The 21,464-nt window shown below is 40.3% G+C and overlaps 2 protein-coding genes across 3 annotated transcripts in view; one reads left to right on the top strand and one right to left on the bottom strand.

Annotated features, from left to right (window-relative positions):
* CHRFAM7A (CHRNA7 (exons 5-10) and FAM7A (exons A-E) fusion) overlaps positions 1 to 10,295 on the bottom strand; it is a 42,149-nt gene extending 31,854 nt beyond the window's left edge. Inside the window, exons 1-2 of the mRNA XM_061447076.1 lie at positions 9,972 to 10,295; positions 8,755 to 8,894 (exon numbers count right to left, since the gene is read on the bottom strand). Coding sequence (XP_061303060.1) covers positions 8,755 to 8,894; positions 9,972 to 10,026 — 195 coding nt within the window. The 5' untranslated portion in view covers positions 10,027 to 10,295. The remainder of the gene's footprint in view (positions 1 to 8,754; positions 8,895 to 9,971) is intronic.
* Positions 1 to 21,464, top strand: part of MYO1E (myosin IE) — a 192,009-nt gene that overhangs the window by 62,779 nt on the left and 107,766 nt on the right. Inside the window, exon 1 of one of the 2 annotated variants that reach the window (XM_061447079.1) lies at positions 16,542 to 16,610. The exons of the other annotated variant lie outside the window; for it this stretch is intronic. Coding sequence (XP_061303063.1) covers positions 16,557 to 16,610 — 54 coding nt within the window. The 5' untranslated portion in view covers positions 16,542 to 16,556. Of the gene's footprint in view, positions 1 to 16,541; positions 16,611 to 21,464 lie in introns of those variants that run through there. 2 annotated transcript variants of the gene reach the window in all.

Below are 21,464 nucleotides of genomic sequence, written 5' to 3'. Positions count from 1 at the left end.
CTTTAGTGCATGTTGACACTGCAAAGGCAAATGAAATCCAGGAAGAGTCAAGTCAACTCCCATCTTTATGTGCACAGTAAAGCACCAGAGTTTTAGAGTGTGTAATTAGTCTGTAGTGCACAAAACCTGAGCAGAGATTAGACTGCATGCACATTGTGCATCAGCTCATGCCACAGCTGGGACTGAACCTGCAAGTCTCCCAGTAATTTAACTGGCAAAGGGAAGTAATTTAACTGGCAAAGAGGGTTTGAAAATGCCAATCTAATACTTCTACTTTATGGAGCCAGGTCCTCAGCTGATGCAGATCAGTGTAGCTCCACTACCCAAGGACAAGAAAACTACAGTTTTCAAACATTTCATACAGATTTCCACAGACTGTAACAACTGATCCACATTGTCAAAACAAAGGATAGGAACATGTGCACTAAGCAGTAACATGATGTATTGTCTAGTACTAGAATACAAGATAACTGTTGTCATTTTAACTGCATATAGTCTTAAAAAAAAGATTAACTATTCCACATATTACAGGGACTATTCTCATTTCAGTCCCCAAACTTCTGTGAATTAAAAGCTTTGTATAAGAACAAGTATTAGCTAGTTAGACCTGACTCCCACAAATTTTGTCTTGTGCTTTAGTTTTATTTCATTAGCTGATCACTGAGGACTAGTAGTCCTCATATGATGTGACTTTGCAAATTCTGTTGCTCTAGTAAGAGGTCCTGTGTAAAATATGAAATGTTGTGGTGCCTGTGCTCTACAGTAATCCGTCACAACAGAATCTGTTTTCTAGGACCTTAATCATACTTTTCAGAGTAAGAATGCAAATCTTCATCACAGATGGCATACCACTAGATGCCTACTCACTTTCTGAGTTAGTGGTGCATCCATACCAATGTAGTTATAAAGCAGAGGATTAAAGTACAGAGTTTTTATGATTCATGCTGATTGTTTATATCACAAAGGATGAGAAAAAATGTCAGAGAAACTGCTTTGCTTTACTTATAGTAAAAAAAAAACAACAACAAACAAGCAACAAAACAAAACAGAAAACCCCCAACTGATTTCTATTACAGTTCCAAAGACTTCTCCTGTGGAACCAGAAAGCAGAATAGAAATTCTGATTTTCACAGACAATGAACATCTCTAACGTCCTCCAGTTAACTGTTATCAGGAGGTTTTTTACTGCCTTCAGTCAGTCATTTTTTCCTTCCTGCAAATTGCCTTACATTAATGTAAACTCATTGCTTCCCATTCCATCCTACAGAATATAGATTGTGTTTAAAATATCTTTCCAGATCTAGCACTCTTTGAGAAGACTGAGTAAAAGAGAGATGCTGAAGGAAAAAATAGTCCAGAAAGCCAGAAGGTATTTAGAAGCACAGGAAAAGTGGATAAAACACAGAATAATGTTACAGTTTCTCACAGTTTACCTCTATCTCACCACAGGAGGGCAGGGAAAGGTGCTGTTTGCCTGTTTAAATCAATTAATATAATATTTTTGACTATTATTTGAAAAGAGTGGTTCTTCGTATTTCACGGGGAAGGAGAATACGCTGTTTTCTGTTATAATCCAGTGACTTTCATATGTATTAAAATACTGAAAAATATTGGAAAGCATATCCCAGCACTGCTCCAGCTTTTTAAACTCTCAGGAATAAATCATGGTAGAATGAAAATGTCTGCAAGATGAAAGTGCAAATAGTTTCTCCCTTCAGCATGGAGGGAATAAAGTTCAAGCTGCAAAATGAAAGGAAAATAAAGCTTGGAGAGACTTTTTGTAATGTACACAAATGAATACTAGAAATTCACAGAATAATGCAGATTTGATGAGCATCTGCCTTAATCATTGTTTGCAAAAAGGCTGCTGAGGTTTGATAAACGGCTTAGGAGCTTAGGACTTTCTTACTTCCTTAGTGCCATTTCTCAACAAGCTTTTGATTTGGTGGTTTTGTTCGTCTTTCCAGATTTTTTGTTGTTGTTGGCATGGGAGATGTTTGGTTTATAGTCTCTTTCTTTACAGAAGCTCTTCTGCTTCCATGAATGATGGCATCATTTTCTTTTAAAACGTCAAGATATTTCACATTACTGTCTTGCCCAGTGGGTTCAGGGTATTTGATTGCACATACTGAGCTGCAGATTCTTAGGCAGAGGCTTTGCTAAGCTCTGTATGTAAGAAAGGGAAGTCAACTGTATCACACTGTGTAAAATGAAACAAGGACGAAAGCCCTTGAATATATAAATCTAAGTCGTGCAAGTAACCAAGGGCAATATAGGAGGAGGAAACTTTGACTGAGTTCAAATAAATGTAAAAAAGTTTGTGTGCTTTCATTTTTCTTTTGGTCTGCACCAGTGAGTTGAAGAGCCTAAAGGAACAGGGTTACTCTTGAGATTCTGCTGCTGCTCACTATATACAAACAACTGTTCAGCACTTTTCTTTCCCTTAATATAAATTAAAAAAACCCAAAACATGAGAAACTGGAAAATAAGTGAAAACTGTTGTGTAGTAAATTATTTAATTCACTAGTAAATGCCTAGAGGAAACATGAAAGATTCCAGACTAAATGGTGTTATGCAATATAAACAAGAACTTGAATATTACTGTAGATAAACAACTAAATTCAGCTTTCTTAAATAAATTATCAAATGGTGACTCTTCTGCTAGTTTTATATATATGTGTGTGTATATATATATATATATATATAAAAAAAAATAAAGTATATGATCAAGGTTGACCATAGTGGACACATTCATACACACCAAAATCTTTGTCACCATAAGTCTTGCTGCAGAAGTCACAAGCTAAGAGAGTATTGATCCACCATTCTCCCAAGTTTAGCAACTTGCCTCAGACAGAGATGGAACTAGCGTAGTTTGCTAAATATATGGCATATTTAAAGTGACTAAGAACCCTGTGTAGAGGTTTGTGAGCAGTTTAAGGTAACATAAATCCAAAGTAAGTACAGGTCATCTAGAAAAATGACTACTCCAAAAATTGATTCAGCTACCTGCTCAGTCCCAGAGGCACTGGTGCAAGACAAAGGGGTAGGAACATGAGATCAGAAGTTACTAAGATCATCTTTTCCAGCCCAGAGTGCTGAGATCAGCATAAGACACTCACAAAATGGTGCCCCGGGTTCCACTCACAAATTTGATGTAAATTTTAGGTTCAAACCAGAAAGCCCCAGAACACAGTAATGTTTTCAACAGTTGCAGAGTAAAATTGCTGAAATTCCTTAGTAAAATCTGAGAAGACACATTAGTGAAAATTAATATCAGAAAGCCATTGGTCTGATCCTGATGCAATATTTCTTCTAATCTTAACTTCAGCATTTTTATGTTAAAGTTTTATTTAATACTGTCTTCTACGCTTCAACAGTTCTTACTTTATGAATGATTCTGATGTTAAAAGAATCTAGTCTATCAAAATATAATTATTTTGTAGCAAAGATGATCTTTTCAGCTGTGTTTACATAGATCTGGTACAGGGAGAGTCTCAACTGTGACTAAAGTTACAGTAGATGGAATGGTAAAAATAATACAAATATCGGCCCTCATGCAGAGGCAGTATTGATCTGTCTTTTTTTTCCAGCTGAAAAAGCACTTAGACATCAGATTAGACTCATTCAATACAACCAAAGCCTCCAGCAGAGGGATTATTTCCAGTGCATCCAAATATTTCTTAAATTGTCACATAATGTCACATAATTTAGGCCTTGAAAAAAAAATATGCATCAAATTGGGTCAAAACAGTCTTTTTACTCTATTTCACAACAAGACAATGTTAAATTCTAGTTTTGTACTCAGTATTCTCTGAACCCCTCCCAAATTTATGTCATCTGCAAATTCAGTAAAAACATTACTTAGTCTGTCTTGCAGATGAAGAAAATGAAAGCACTGAATCAGTATAGGTTCCTGGGAAATCTCACCATCTAACTAAATCTCATCATTTTGACAGAACCATTACCAACTGCTCTGAGATTTTCTAACCAGCTCTGCCATGTGGGTTTACCAAGGCCTTATTCTCTAGTTTTCTGCCAAGAGTAATTCAGAAAGGCTTTATTAAAAGTCAGATAGGTACCTTTGCTGAAAATAGTCAAGAAATCTGGTATACTTCATGAGAAGTATCTCTATGCCATGTACCCAATTTTGTGCAAGAAGGAAAAGTACCTCATTTATGTAGAAGTGTTCTTTGTGTTGTTCCCAAGCTGGAACATGGGAAGTTCTAGTTAGACTTTAGGAAAACAAGTCTACCATGATGGTAGTTCAATATTGACACAGGTTGCCCATGGAGGTTGTGGAATCTCTCTCCATGGAAGTGTTCAGTACTGGATACAGTACTGAGTAACTTGATGTATTCAGACATACTTGGAGCAAGGGGTGGACTAGATGACCTCTGGAAACCCCTTTCAAACTAAAATAAGACTGTAGGATTCTTCTACTTGTATAGACACCAGTAAAAATGTTTGAACTGTTACTATATATCTCAGTGTATTCCAGTTCTTCATGTCTGTGTCTCTAAGCAGTAATTTACAGTATAAATGTATGATTATTTTGCATTAATTGCCAAGGTTTCATCCCCTGACTTTTGGGGATGGAATTCCCTCAGATACATTTCTCTTGTGTTAATTTGCAGTTAATTTGCATGCAAATATGTCTATTGTAAAAATGTGAAGGTAGGCATAAAATTCATAACTTAGTGATCACTATATTTGGTTTTCATTGCCATTTGCTATTCTGCATGACCTATAGCAGCATAGAAACAGCACTGCTTCTGTGGTTATTCCCAGTGTTCACTCTAAACCAACTGGTGGCTGAATATTCTCCTCTGATGGTATTACTGGGATAGTTGCAACAAGAGAACGTAAGAATGTTTGAAGGTGTTTGCCTCTACATAGTGTTTAAAAAATTGGTGTCTGTAATTTTATCCAGTGTGGAAATGATATTATATCAGCCTGACTTAAGAATCTGTCTCTCAAAAATGCATGTGCTGGAAGTTTTTGTTAAGCACAGGTTAGGTTCACGCTCCATGCCAACACTGAAATACTGGACAAGCAGAAGCCAAAGACTGGGGTGTCCATGAGGTGAGATGTAGAGAAAAATAAGTTCCTTCTCTACATCATTATTTTTTTGACACTGTATTGAAGCTGTGACCTTGATCATAACACCTTTTCCTTTCCTGCCATTAACCTATGTGGATACTCTTAGTATTTGTCTGATAAGATTTTCCTTCTGTGATTTTTCTTAAATTTTGATTAGTTTTAGTTTTCACATATTTCCAAACATTTTCTGATTCAGATCCAGAGAGGTGTTTATTATCAGGTTTTATGCATCAGTATGTGTTGCTTTTCCTGCAAGGAGTTCTGAGACAAGATTTCAGGACAGTTATTTGGTTGAATTGCTTGGCTTTTCTCAAGAAAATGGAAACAATTCTAAAAAGCAGAAGAAACCTCTTATTCCATCTTCTGATATTGTAATAACTCAAACATCCTTGACGAGCAGTTCTGGCCAGTTGGGTGTCTGCACTTTGTTTTCACTTCAAGGTGACTGAATTGCAAGATTGTTTGCAAAGGTTTAAAAGCACTAATTTTTCTCTTAAGGAATTGTCATGGTTTAACTGGGCGGGTAGCTAAACACCACATAGCTGCTCGCACACTCCCCTCCTCCAGCAGGATGGGACAGAGAACTGAAGAAAACAAAAACTAAAATCATGGGTTGAGATAAAGACAGTTTAATGGGACAGAAAAAGAAAGGGTAATAATAAGAATATTCAGAACAAGTGATGCACAATGTAATTGCTCACCATCCACCAGCTGATGCCCAGCCGGTTCCCGAGCAGCAGCCCTTGGCCAGCTTTCCCCCAGTTTATATGCTGGGCATGACACCATACAGTATGGAATATCCCTCTGGTCAGTCGGCTCAGCTGGCTCAGCTGTGTCACCTCCCAGCTTCTTGTGCCCTCCAGACTACTGGCTGGTCGGGTGGGGCAAGAAGCTGAGGAGTCATCCACTTTGTAAATACTGCTTAGCAACAAGTAAAACACTGATGTGTTACCAACATTACTCTCATTCTAAATCCAAAATACAGCACTGTACCAGCTACTAGGAAGAAAATTGACTCTATCCCAGCTGAAACCAGCACAGGAATACAGGAATAATGCAAATTGAAAGACATCTAGGATCTCTCTCTTAAAAGTTCTTACTAACTTGAAGCTTTAAGTCCACTCCCTTCAATCCTCTCTTTCCATTTCACATACACACACCCATCCTCTTCCACCTAAATTCCATCTTTCTTCCTAACTCCATTGCTGTCTCTCAGGTCTACCATGAATTCCCACGCCCTCAGTTTAGCTCTTCATTCATGTGTCCTCAAACTACATTTTTCTCATACTGCCACTGTTTCCCCTCCCCATTTAGCAACACTGTATAAATTACTATGCCAGCTTGCATTCTGATTAGACATTTTATTAAGTCTATTTTCTAGTGAACTAAACTTAAGTTGGGGCAGTTGGCACTTACAAGTCCCTCATTACATAGTCCCGATTCTACCATACAGCATGTTAATACGCAACACCAATAAAAAAAGAACCAAAACCCAAACATATCTGCAAGCATAGGGTAGAAATAATTGCTAGTTTTAGAAGGAAAGGGTTAAGCTAAAAATATAAGGTAGGAAATATGCACTGTATTTGGAAACAGTTTCATGTAGTGTCTACCCTTCCCTATCAACAGAGTGGAATGGAATAGACTTAAAGTAAGGAATAGCAGCAGCCAGGATCCAGCCTGGCTCAGTCTGTTCTGGCAGGGATTTGACAGATCTGCTGTGGATAGGTCTAACTTCCAGTACAGCTGGTATCAGCTGAGAAGCCATTAAAGTGCATATATAAACTACAGGAAAGTATGATGGTGACATGTTTTGTTTCTAGCTTGTTAAACCAGTAATTGTTATTGCAAGTAGCTGTCATTCCCACCACCATTTGCTGCTTGTTGACAATGAAGAAAACTCATTTGTTTTATAGTGTGAAGCTTAATTTACTTCATGGTTGGTTTCTTTCTTTGCCTGTCAATCCCATACCTCTGAGAAAGAAATGCAGTCAGTTTTACAGCAAGCAGAATGAGCTGTAACTAAACTGCCAGTATAAAAACTATGGCTTCTGACTGATTATGAAGGGATTTTTTTGAAAGGCCCATAAGATCAAAAACTCACTTTTGCATCATATTAGCCAAGACTGCCAGTCACTGACTGTACCCAGATTGACTAGTGATCTGTGGGTATTTGCCTTCAGTTTATATGGCTTTTAATTAAACTTGACACTCCAGAAGTAATAACTCTGTGAAGTTGACTGCTGCTGGCCTTTAGCCATGTGTCTCCAACAGCCAGCTGTTCATACAGTAGTTGAGGGCATAGCTGTAGCTGTATTCAGGAGTGTGAGGAAGAGAGCCTCACTATTAACTCAGAGAAATGCAAATGAAACCTTCATGGTATAGATGCAATTTAAGTAAGCAAAGTGTTTTGTGGGCATTCAGCTTATTCTAAACAGGAAACGTTTTTGATATCATAAAGAAGGCTTCTGTAAGCTGTGTCATCACTAGGAGGGTTTGGCTATACAACAAACTTTTCCCAGTGTAGTTAATACTTTAAAAAAACCACTGGCTTAACATATGGTGTTTTGTTCAGGTGCTCAGTTTGAACAGACCGCTTAAGCTTTCCTGGCCACACTGACACTGAAACAGCTCACTGACTGTGACTGCCCATTCTCACGAATAGTAAGTATCACCCGGGAAATACACATCCTAGTTTTCACCTTAGGACTAATAAATCTAAAACTTGCAAAAACATGTATAGAAACGATGAGCATTTAAACTTGCAGAGTTCTCCGTGTGTGTGTGCTGACATTCAGATCCAGAATGGTATCTGGATTCTAGCAATTGGCAGCTTGGAATGGAATAGCCACTGAATAATCCTATCTTTCTGCTTTTTAATTTTGTTGTGCCTCAAACTTTAAGGATTTGATGCCAAGATAATGTCATTTTCAGGTTAACTACTGGTTTTAAGTAATTAACTTCTTTATTAGTGGCCATAGCTAGTTAAATTCAGTAAAATTGAATACTGTAAAGCCACTTATATGCAGAGTTTCATCTCTGTGTTGCTGTGACAGAGTGGAGCTTAAATTACTTATACATGAACCCAAAAGATCCAACAGTGCATTTTACAAGCCTGCCAAGCACTGCGTAGGATTATCTATTGATGTACCAAACAACTGTTGTTGCAAATAGCAGCTAAAATTTAAGCTCATAGAATGTATCAATCTTGTCTCAATAATGAAGAAATAATATAACTTGGATTTTGGCCAGAACACCTCCGTCCTCTCCCCACATCTCCAAAATTAAGAAGCTCTTTAGTGACTAGCAGAAATTAAGAACTTTGGTTTGGCACATCCCTCCTGAATACACTTCTTGTTGGTTCTAAGCACAGTTAAGGAGTCAGAAGGCAAAGAATGCAGTTTGGGCTTCACTTTCAATATTTCGTACTGCTAAGAAGGTTTGGAAATACTGACAAGAAATCTAAGGAAGAGGCAAACTTAACTTTCCAGTTTACTTCTTTTAAAAGGCAATGAAAACTTGGCATTGTGTCTTGAATCGTTTGTGCTTTCCAATAACTTGAAGTCTTCTTTTACTATCACGAATCTCCACTCTAGGATGGAAAAATCTACTCTTCTAAAGACATAGTTTCCTAGATGGTTACAGACTCACCACATCCATGATCTGCATGAGGCTGAGAGTGAAATAGACAGTGAGTGGCTGGGAATCATTTGCAACTGGTCGTTCCAGTGGGTTGTAGTTTTTCAGCAGCTCCTTGTAAAGCTTCCTTTGGAACTCTCCTTGCAGGGACTCTTCATGTATAGGAATAAATAGATAAGTAATTAGGATTCCACATCAGAAAGTAAAGCTAGGATATACACACTTTTCCTGCGATCAGATATTACGTATCTACAGTTCTACCTGCTGCATTCCCAGAAAAATGCCACTGTAATTCATACAGTTCATTAGCTACTGCAATAAAATGTATAGTTCTTCCTTTTCATCCCAGCCTATAAGGAGGATTCCCTCTTCGATCATTTCTTGGCTGGCCAGGAGGGGTAAATTCTAAATGCTAAATGATGCTCTGACAACATCAGTACCCTTTGGTCCATCAGCAAGAAGAGGTGAAGAAGTACTTTGACACCTGTCCTGGCATAGCTATAACCAGAAAAGCAGAACACAGATACCACAGAGGGTATCAGCAAGACAATAGGATAAAAATGGCCACAGATTAGACTAAATCCTGCTCCCAGACTGCCTCAGATTGAGAACTCTTTGGGGCAAGTACTCTCTGCTTTGTTCTCTGTTCATGCAGCAATGAATGAAGTGGGTGAATGGGGTTCCTGGCAAAGGTGATAGGCACTATGTTAATACATGATAACGTTCTGGGATTTCTGTCCTTCTTACACCTCAAATCCAGGGAGGGTCTTTATTCTGCCGTTTTCCTGTGGAGGAAGAGGGAGCATGTCCACAGGGATGGAGCAGAGCAGACCAGGGACAGAGGCAGTTTCAGAGCGAACAGAATCTGGGTCAGGGTAGAAACAGATCCTCTGGATGTGAGCCCTCCCTGTCCCCTCTCTAGACGGACTTTCCTCTTCGCTATTTTGCAGTCCTGTGCTTCCCGCACAAAAAGCCACAGTCTCTGCTCTGAACCAGCTACCATTTAGGTGCCTTGGCGGAGTTTGCTCCCCCCCTCCCCGCTGCTCTGCTCATCTCCCATGTCCCTTCCCAAGCCCGGAGCAACCCGGGACAGAGCACAGCATTGCCCCGCCGCAGCGGCAGGACGCGGGGAAGGGGCTGGAGGGACCTCGCAGTAACACCCCCCCCCCACCACCACCCGCGCCCCTGCCGCACTCCGCGCTACCCGGTGCCGCCCGGCGTTCACTCACCGCGCACAAGCCCCGCCGCCGCCAGCAGCCACACCGCCAGCTCCTGGAGGCCCATCCCGGGAGACCCAGCACGAACAGGGACGGGTACAGCCGCAGCGGCTCCTCCCGCCGAGCCCCAAGCGGCGCGGATCCGGGCCGCTGGGAGCCGGCGCCCCGAGGACCTCCGGCAGCTCGGCCCCTTCCTGCGCCCGCGGCGGAGCTCGCCCTGCGGCGCTGCCGGCCCAGGCGGAGCGGAGCGGTGCTGGCGGCCCGCCCCCACGTCCTGCCTCCCTGCCTGACGGATCGGCTGCTACCCTGATCCTCGAGCGTCCCGGGGGGAGCGGGGCCGGGAGCGGGCTGCTACTGCTGCCGCAGCCGGAGCAATGCGGTGCGCTGTGGCCCCGGCGTTATAGAGACGAGGGCGGGGGCAGCCCCCCGCCAGCTGTCGGCCTCCCGGCAGCCGCCGGGCTCCGCGCCTGCCGCACGGGAAAGCACCCCGCTGTGCTAGCTGGAGGGTTAAGGGGCGTCAGGTTCCTGCGGGCCGCGGAGCTGCCCCCCTCAGCTGCCCTGCCCGCCTCAGCACAAGTGCTCAGCTGCTGCCGTGAAAGGCGAGAATTAGCCCAAAACGCAGCGGAGTGCCCCGGACGGGAGAGCCACCGCCTGCAGCGAGCCGCGCAGCGGGAGGGGCAGGCAACCGCGGTTGGGATACAGGGCGGGTCCAGTTTTTGCTGGCTTTACCCATGAATTTGGCTTCGGTCACGTTGTTGGGAAGGAGGGAATTGGGCAAAGTGATGCTGCCCACGAAGCTGTTAAATCCCCACTAGAGATGCAGGGCTGGGGACTCAGGTGTTCCGTGTTTTGTCTGGGTATGGGTAAAACAACCGTAACTGAGGGGCATGGTGTTTAGTGTTTGACAAACACATGGCTCAGTAAAATGATGCCTGAGCTCCTGCTTGGAGTAGGTATAAAGCACCACAAAAAAAAAAAAAAAGCAGGCCTACAAAATTCAGTGCATTTTGTGGATTGTCTGGTTCCCATTTGCAACTTGAAGTACGTTTTTGAGACCATGCATGGGTTATTCCTTCTGGTCCAAATCTCTGCCCATCTGTCAGGTCCTTCTGAGTCATTCTGTAATTCCAGGGACTGGTGTTCGTTTCTCACTGATACAGAATTCACAGCATTCTGGAGTCACTTTGACATCTCTTTGCATGAGCGTGAACAACAGAAACAGTGGCAAAACTGTTTTTCTTCATCCTGGTTGATTTTGAATAACTATGTAATACGGGGTTCACAGAAGCTAATTAAAGTTGATGAGAAATCTGCGTTTTAGGCCTGCAGCTTTAGCAGATCCTCATCTGTAAACACGTGAAGATCAGCCTTACTTATCTTGTCCTAAAGCAACACACCAGAATTTTTTGTTTGCTGAAAAAATTACCATCTGCTACAATTTAACTAACATGGATTCCACAAAAATGGTCGTCTGATCTGTAAAGACAATGCTAATAAGGCCTTTGACCATAAGGCTAAGCTCTAATCGTTTCAAAGACAGAAATGTTGGAAACGTGACTTTTTTCTTAACAGTACTACATAATGTTGTACCAATACTGAGAGCAAACTCATTTAAACTTGCAGTTGCAGTTGAAGGAGAGGATATTACACAGGTCAGTCTTACAAAGCCAAATTTCTACAGATAAGGTTTCTAAACAGAAAAGTAGTCTTCTTTTCTAAAAAGAAAAGTACTGCTTGAGAGCACCAAATGTCCTTTAGAATTCTACTGGTTAAGGGTCAGTTAATCAAATACATGCAGTTTTAATTTGGCTGAGGTGAAAAGGATTTATTTTTTCAGGTCTCTGCATTTTGTCTTGGAATGTCTGGATTGCAGGTTTACAGCTGTGCATTGCATAAACCCAGCATTCCCTAGTATTCCCTCCCAGCTTCTCCTGCAAAGTCTCAGGATCTCTCCTAAGGTAAATCAGTCCAATCCATGTATTATTTATTTGAGATAATCACTGATGAAGGTGAAGTTGATGTTTTTCAAGCATGTAGACCAACAAATATCATGTATCATCTTATCTTTTAAATGAAATTTTGTGCTTTCTCTGTAAGTGCATTCTTTATAGTGGCACAGTGCTAGCATACTGACAGCAGACTGCAAAGAGACAAATGTCATGGTGAAAAGGAACTCATGGCTCTGTGGAATGGCAGCTAGGCATGGCTCAGTGAAAAATGCCGATTGTCTCCAAATGGCTGGTGACACCCACCTCCTTCAAGCAAAGTGTTGCAAATGGTAGCATTCAGGGAATGGAAACAAAGATGAATAATTTTTGTTGCCATAATAGAGCATATTTGGAGGCTATGGATCCTTCAGAGACAGGGAGATTTTCAAAATGAGATGCCCCCTGGACTCCAAGGACCATTGAAAGCAGCTACCTGATTGCTTCACTAATGAAGAATTGTGCAGGGAGCATGTGAAACTGATGGAGAATTCACTACAAATAATTCAGACCACTAGATGTGATCTATTTTGTCTGACCCTTTAGACAGAGAAATACAGACTTAGGTACTGCACATCAGAAGTGTGGATGTGCCACTGCTTGTGGTTTTGCTGTACTCGGGAAGGCAGTCCAGGTTTTTCCACATGGGCAGCACAGACTGTGCTCTGACTTCTCCAGCATGGCAAATGTAAGCAGCAGAAAGCGCCTGCTGCCTCTTCAGCTTGCTGAAAGAGCTGAGTGTGGGGGAGTGGTGGGTCCGTCTTCCAGCTGGGCTGCTGATGTACTTGTTTGTGACAGAATGAGTGGGACTTTTCCATACTCGTTCCTGGTTTAAAAGCAGACTAGCCAGTCTACTCGTTACATCGACTGCAGAGCCAGTGACTGTAAGTGGGTGTACCAAGTGTCAGTAGCATAAATCACGAAGCAGAGTACATTCTGGCTGTTGTAGATGAAAGTGAAAAAGCAAGTCTAAAGCCCTGTGTATCAGCCCCCAGTACCCAGCATCTGACTAAAATGAGGCCTGCTGAAAAGCTAGTACCAAAGAGCTGGGCTGACCACCAGTGTGGGGATGGCATGTTTGGATGATGGATTGTCTTATAATCAGATATTCAAGTAATATGTAGAAAATACACCCCTCAGTCATACATGACTCATCTTCTCAGCACTGAAGAACCTGACAGAATAAATGACTAATAGTCCAGCTTAGATATCTGCAGTAACCATTTTATGAGCAAGGTTGGTAGTAGCAATGAAAATAGATGCATGTGCAGAGGAAAGACTTTTCCAGTAATAAACCTGTCTTTGATTTTAGCGATAGTTCTCAAAATAAAATTTCTTGGGTTTGTTAGTTATGAGTGAATGCAAATTGCTTTCAGCGTGTTTTTCTTGAACTACATTTAAAAGACCACAGTTAGTTCATACAGTTACTATGGGTAGTTTTTTCCTAGAACTTCCTTCTAATATGACAGGGAGGATGAAAAAAGGAAAAAGGTGACATAAGGTAGACAGAGGAAGGAACTGTCAGGGTTCTTCCAGTGATTTTAATTAGGTTGGAGGATTTTTCAAGCTTGGATAAGCTTTCAGGTATCTCCTTTAGCATTTGTTTTGCAAAAGCAATTTCAGACTACTGATTGTTTTAATGACTAATTATAAGATAAAAGATAAGATAAAAATAAAGTAAAAACCTGACCTAAAGTTTGTCTACCAGTTAGACCAACATCTCTGGAATGTCTTCTTACATTCAGAGATAGTCTTCACGTAGCTCTAAGACTTTCTTCTTCTGCATGTCTCGCTAATGCAGAAACAAGAAGCCAAATCCCTTGTTTTCTGACTATTTATATTGAATTTGACCCATCTGGTATGTTATTAGAGCATGAGAAAAATTAACCACGGTTACCTGAGCCAGGTAAATAGAGCAAGAAATTTACAGGAGCATGTTGAAGGCTGTTTTCCTATTTCAAGTTGATTTTTTTAACCAGAGATATTTGGATACTCAGACTTCTTTTAAGGAAACTAAACTTTCAGAGATTTGTTTATTTTTGCTCTATACTTAGAATGTCTACCTGTCTAAAGCAGTGTTCCCACTTTTACTAATTTACGTAAGTGAATCTTAATTTTTAATTGAAGCTATTGCTCCTAATAAATCCTCTGGGATGCCTAAATAAAAATGCTGTGGGTCTCTTTAATGGCTGCAATTCAAAGCTATCTTTTTATCACAGTCAAAACTGTTATTCTGGATTCCCATAATTATGAAGATAATGCAATGTGGCAGGTCAGAGGCAACAATGACATTGCTAATATCAGGCTGCCAGGATAGCTTGTAAGTAGCTATTCAATGCCTTGAATATTTTAAGTAATAATTTATCACTTTGCTGATGGATTTCTGTAGTACTGATTTTAATAATCCAGACATTTTAATGTATTTACATTATGATGAGCAGAAAATAGAGTATGTTAATAACAGTACAAGTTTCAAAAGCACTGCAGTGATTTAGAGCCCATGTCATACTTTTAAAAGAGATTTTGATCACCTGGGAGCTTAAGTCTTATGGAAACCCAGTGAGTTTAAATGCCCAAGAGTGGGTTTTCTAAGCATGCAGCTGCATTCTGTTCTTAGGAATAAAATAAATAATAAATCACCAGAATGGTTTTTAAAAAAATTACCCTATAAGTTGTCTTAATTTTAATATTTTAAGTTAAAATATATATTTTAAAGTTTAAGCATTGTGTAACAAACTCATTTAAACTGTTGATTTTTAAAGTTGTGAATGTCAGAGTCCAGAAATCCCCAATTACATGTGCTACAAGAACACAGTTTCCCCAAATTTCTCTCACCAAGTGGAGATTGGCTGATCCCATCTTGCACTAGCCAAGCCAGGTGCTACCTTCCTGCTGATTGCTGCAGGGTGTTTTCTGACAGAAGACTGGTAACTAGCTTGTCAGCATGACCCTGGTAGTTCACTGAACAGCAGTTTGGCACTCACACATTTTTCCTCACTGTTGACCTGGTTTGAGGTTGAGTTACTCCAGTAAATAATTCTGTTTCTCCGGTGGGTTCTGAGCTGCTCTATGTTTTCTGTTGCCTTTTTATCACTGTATAGCAGTTTATTTGATTCATGCATTACATTGCTGAATTCAGCCTCAAAATCCAGCTCATTGTGTCATCTTCCTGATTTTTCTGAGGAAGTGGCAGGATTCCTTCCAGGAGGAGGGAGAGATAGAATTGTTCTGTGAATGTGGAAGTGCCCATGTAATAAAGGGTTGATAAGGTTTCCACTGGAGGAGGACTGAGTAGGTTTTAGGATTAAGGACAGGAACAGGAGAGAGAGATAGTCTCTTGAGAGCACTGGCATTATTAGAGCAATAATTATTTAAGGAGAGTGCTTCTGTAATTCATAATCCAGTGAGGATTATAGAGATATTTTCAGTGTATCCAGTTTCGTCAAGAGGGACTGCCACAGACCATGAGCAAAACAATAATCTCATTCTCAAACTGCTGAGGCTGCGACACAATGCAAGTGATGGCAGGCAGGTAAATTTGAAATTTCTCTCTTTGAACATCTTGCTAGAGCCACATAATCCTTTATGAGTGTCTTCCTTTAGGAAAATTCCATCAAATTCAAGCAAAATAGAACAAAATATGGCAAAATATTCAGCAGAACTCTACTTCTGACTCTCTACTTTCTCAGGCCTCCAAGGCTAAACTGCATCTTTCCAGTGTTACCTTGAGCTATGGAATTTAACTGAAAGTCCATTGTTTTTATGACCAGAAGCTGATGAAAGGAATCCAAATTCATGCAAAGTTGCAGTACTAATCTCCTCAGTTTCATTCAGATGCGAGGAGCTACAAGTGGAAAACTGGGAGTGGGCTCTCTGAAGAGCAGTGTGGGTGTAAAGTCATGCAAGGCAAAGTGATGAAAAAATACTGGGAATACATGTAGGGCTTAAATGTGTTTCTTTCACTCCATGCATGCTGAAGACATCCTTGTCCTATCTGTCTGGAACACTGTATAGAAGAAAATTCAAAATTCATTCAGAAAAATGGGTAGGATAGTTTAAATTGATGCTTCTATTACTGGTGGAATTGAATCTTGCAAGGTGTGTTCATGTGTATGGCATAAACCATCACTAGTCAAATGATTGCATTTGTAGTGCAGTAGTATCTTCTGTGTTATTTCAAACTGCAGGTGTATAATCATTATTCTGGCATTTCTGAGGGATTTCTGTAAGGTTTACACACCTGGGACAGAAGTATTTCCCCTCCTGAATACCTTTTTTTTTTGTAAGACAGACCAAAGAACCTTTTCTTTTGGCAGGTAAAACCCAAATTACTCTCTCTAGAAACAATTCTTTCCCCTGGGAGCCAGAATATTTCTCTGTCCTAAGTTGGAGTTTTCTGTTTGTTTGTTTACATAGTGCCATTTATAAACATTCATGAAGTGAATCACTGAAATCCGAACTATTAAATTCTTCGCCAACAGCAGCAATGAAACTTGCCTAAAGTGTAAACGAGCAGCAATTTAAATATTAACTAGCAGTTGATATTTCATAATGCTTCCCACATACTCATTTATAAAACACTCAAGCTTCAAGCTTTGTATAAATAGCATTTATGTACTGCTATAGTGTAATTGGGAGTTTGGTGTTGGAAGAAGGTTACCGCTTGGTAAGTGGGAGCTAGTAATGACTGTTAACTACTTGTGTGTCATAGCTTTCCTGTATAATCTTGAGAGATTACTTTAATGATGTGCCATTACCTTGAAGTATTATAATGCCTATCTAACAAAGATATTGTAAAACTGTTATTTTATTATACAGAATGGTATTGATCTTCTTAGACATAACTAATGTGCAGCAAGAATGTCTGCTTACAAAGGTTCCTTCAGCTTCTTAGCAGGTTCAGTAGTGGATAAATTAAACATGATAGATAACCAGGTTCCATTAATGTGTTAATGTAATTGCTGTGAGTGAAGGAAAAAAGCACAGAAAGAAAGGTCATTGCCTGTCTGGAACACTATCTTGCAGTATCACAGTATCACAGTATGCTAGAGATTGGAAGGGACCTCGAAAGATCATCTAGTCCAATCCCCCAATAGTTTGCAATAGTTTGTTTTCTATTGGTACCAAGCTAGGAGTTCAAATTGGCCAAAGCTTGCAAGATCTAGACCCTTGCATTGTATATTTATGCGGCTTTCAGTTTTAACCACTACATGCCTCTGTAAGGAATAGTATAAAAGCGATTGAGCTTGCTTATCATTTGCAATTGATCATGCTGTATGGCCTTGGGCTGAGAAGACCGTGAGAGCCAGACCCTCTGATGCTGTTCCAGCTGGCCTTTCCTTGTTTCTCTGATCATTCCTAAAGCAAAAGGCTCTTGAATGAGCATAGCCATGTATTTTCTTTATTTCTCCATCTTAAACTTAGGAATTATGATTAAAATATCTTCTTAGTGAAAATCTTACTGTTCTGTTTTTGATACCGTAATATTCCATTGCCCTTGCCAGATGTACACACATTTGATGTAGTATAGATGACTTCATTCCTGTCCCTGTTGTTTAAATCTTGCCTTGAATGCTCAGTTCTTCTCCTGTCAGCTTGACGAGGACTCTTTCTGGGGCTGATGTCAAGCAGGGAGAACTTTCATGATATAGTTATCATGAAATGTATGAGTGGTTTTGGTCTCTGCTTGGGCTTAGATCCTGTGCGTCAGACAACTCTTGTTACTGATGGAGTTTCTCCTATTTTATTATGCGTTGTTGGGAAGCAAGCTGTAATAGTGCAGGTGGAGGAGAGCTTTTTACCCTGTTGCAGTGTTTGCCACATGGAATTCCTGCTCCACTGCATGCGCACAGGGGTCAGACAGTCCCAGGCTATCCCTGGCAGAATGCAAGGAGACTCACAACTGAATCTCTGGTTTTACCTTGGTTAATGGATTTACCTTAACAACCACTGTCTGTAAGGCTTGATCTTTTGACTTACTGAAATAATGTGTATAGCTTCCTGACTGCTGAACTCGTTCCCAGAACTACCAGTTCCTGCAGACATGCAGCATGACTGGCTGCCTTTAGCTCACAAAAACAGTGACATCATGTGGGAATGGGGCCTCAGGAATAGAATACTACTCAATTCCTTCCTCCCGTTTTCCTCATTATCTTTTTGTTTTGTTGTTTGGGTTTGTTTGGCTTTTTTTTCATTTACCATGGTGTGGGAGTTACTACAGCCAGAGCAACCTAATGAATGTAAATCATTGATTCACCACTAGGTAGTTTACTGAAATAAAGGGCACAAAGCTATAGATACCAGGCCCAAACTAGCCCCAAATCAATCAGGAAATCCAGTATCCCAACACCAGGGTCTGCCTCATGGTTTCAGTATTATTTTATTTGGATTTTCCTAGTCTCTCCTCACTCTGGATAATGGAGATACATTATTACAAATAAATGAAGGTAATATGATGCTATTATTTTTTTTTACCTCATTAGTCCATAATAACTGGAAACCCAGATTTTAAGTAATGGTTGAGATTTTTCTGTTAATGTGGCAAGATACCAGGAGACTATACCAAAGACCAACCCTCTTGTTTTGCAGCATGAAATATTACACATACAAAGAGGTAAGCAGGCAGTTTGTTATATGCTGTGAGCTGACACATTCATTTTAGGGAGATTAATCTCACAGAGGAGAGCATATGTGGAATTGGGTCACAGCGCTTCACATATTCAAACTTGTGTAAGATACAAAGTGATCAATCCCCATAAAATCTTTGTAAAGCAAATAAGGTTTATTATTTATAAGAGTAAACAGGTTAGCATTTATCTTTTTGAAGCATGGCAGTAACATAAAATATGTTCTAATTTCTATTGTTTTTAGTTACTTGCATCTTAAAAGCTCTACATTGGATTGTTACACCTTCCTAGAATTTGATGGTTTATGTAAGATACTTGCAACGTGCTGAAATTACAGTTCTCAAAACTAGCAAAGAAGAAAACAGCATGGCACAACATGGAAATTTGATGTTATATATGCAGACACGTATATATTTTAATACACAACTATTGAACCCTTTAAGTTATTCATAATCAAGATAGCACAATCACATAGACCACCTAGCAAAGCAGATGCTTACCTCCCAGTCCTGGTACAATCAGAATAGCACAAGAACGAGATAGCCAAGCCAGTAAAATCTGTCTTCATTTATAGTCTGCTTCAATTTCAGTTGTATCTAATGGAAGCTTGGTCACTGCAGTGGCATTTGAAAATGACTCTCGGCAGCAACTGAAGTCAGTTTTAATGAGAGTTAACTGGAGTATGTGGAACAGTGTTACTTTCATTCCTGTAATTCATCTCCTTTCTCCTCTCTCATCAGCAATTCCTTCTCATCTTCACATACAGTTCAGGCTTTTTGTATTACGACAATTGCTACTTCATCTTTCTTTTTAAGTAGATCCTGATTTGGTACACATCACTGATTCTCTGCTGAGCTCAAAATATTTTTTCACTAATCTGTGCCAGAAGAAGTTAGGGTTCTCCCACTTATTTTGCAAAATTTGAGGCTATTCCACTGTATTATTTAGGAAGATAATCCTTGCATGGTTTGAGAGCGGCTTTTTTGCACTAGTCCTAGAACTTCACCTGATAGGAACTGTTCAGATTATCCTGTGGTCTTTCAGCCACAGTCAACCTTGGAATGGGAGGCAGTGCTTTGAGAGGAATCTCTTCTGCATCTTTTAGGATGATCAGTGTAGAATGTTGCTCTTTGATCTGTGCTTGACTTAGAATCTTATAGAATCATAGAATCATAGAATCGGTAGGGTTGGAAAGGACCTTAAGATCATCTAGTTCCAAACCCCCTGCCGTGGGCAGGGACACCTAACGCTAAATCATACCACCCAAGGCCTCGTCCAACCTGGTCTTGAACACTGCCAGGGATGGAGCATTCACAACTTCCCTGGGCAACCCATTCCAGTGCCTCACCACCCTAACAGGAAAGAATTTCCTTCTTATATCCAGCCTAAACTTCCCCTGTTTAAGTTTTAACCCGTTACCCCTTGTCTTGTCACTACAGTCTCTAATGAAGAGTCCCACTCCAGCATCCCTATAGGCCCCCTTCAGATACTGGAAGGCTGCTATGAGGTCTCCACAGAAGAGCTGCCCCTGATGTTTTTCTGGGTCTGGGAGGTTTGAGGTTTCTATGCTTTGTGTTGGCCCAAGTTCTGCTGACAGCAAAGGTAGCAGAGAACTTTGGTCCCCACTCAGCATTCCTCAAGGACCACCACAGCCACCCTCAGAGAATTTTTCTTAAAATGTTTGGGGTTTGGGGGGGTTGTGTGTGTGTGTGTTTTGTTTTTTGTTTTGGTTTTGTTTTGTTTGGGGGTTGGGAGTGGGGGTGTTAATTCTTTTTGTCAAAACGCACAGCGATGTTAAACACTTCCAGAGCTGTCTCGGTGGTATTGCAGCGTATTGAACATCTTTCTTTGCTTGCCAGGAGTAACAGTGACACCCTGTGGCCAACTCAGTAGAGGACTTGCACAGAATTTCCATTACTGTTTTTCAAATTCGCCTTTAAATTTCTTACACTGTGGTGAGTATGCAGAAGAATCCCTCCTCTACACAAAGGGGAGGCCTTCATCGGTTTGTCATGTGTCTCTCTCATTAGACATTTCCATTATTTAAGTACATGTCTAATGAGCACTTTAAGATGTTAGTGGCTAAATACTTAAAAAGGTAGAGCAGGAAATGTAGAAACTTAGAAAAGATTACATTTCACTTTAAATTGATATTACAGGACTGTGCTGTTGTTCATTATCTTTCATACCATTTTTCTCCAACAAGGAACTGTCCACTGAACCATATTGGTATGCAATGACAAAATATCCACAATATAAAACTGTACTACATAAACAACTAGATCTTGAAGTCAGCATCATCCTTTTAACTTCTTAGTTGCATCCTTACTTTGATTTGTGTAATGAATCTAAGCACAACTGCTCTGTAACTACTGACATAATTCTGTTTCCAGTTAAGCCCTTCACTGTACAGTACTGTAGTTCTGCCGTTATCACATGCTAATGTAAAGGGCATGTACCCCAGTTAAAAATTTTGTATGAGTTTATCCTTCGACACTTGCTATGTCATTCAGGCAATATAGCTGACTGAATACTATGGTCTGCACAATGCAAGTGGGTTAAGTCTCATGCATGCTAAATAGCTGACAAAAGAAAGATTTTAAAGCTTCAGGAGAGGAAGTGGTCTGCTTTTGGCTGGTTTTGGATGTTGGTGGTGGTTGGTTTTGTGGGATTTGTTTTTTCTTGTTGGGGTTTTGGGGATTTTTTTGGTATAAAGGAGAATAAACATTTAAGGAATATTGGGCAAAGATCCATATTCTTTAAAACACAGATTGTTTTAAAAAAATAATGGATATGCAGGGAAGAATTTAATAAATTAGGTATCCTCTGTGCTTGAAACTTAAGCCCATTCCATCTTGTCCTATCAGAAGTTCAGGTATTTGGATGGCAGGGCA

The sequence above is a fragment of the Pezoporus flaviventris genome, unplaced genomic scaffold (genome assembly GCF_033815535.1).
Source record: "Pezoporus flaviventris isolate CSIRO_AGI_PZ_B2104156 unplaced genomic scaffold, CSIRO_AGI_Pfla_v1 ptg000006l, whole genome shotgun sequence".
In the NCBI taxonomy this organism is placed as follows: Eukaryota; Metazoa; Chordata; class Aves; order Psittaciformes; family Psittacidae; genus Pezoporus; species Pezoporus flaviventris.
Note: the sequence above shows the minus strand (reverse complement) of the source record. Positions and strands in the feature narration are given on the sequence as shown.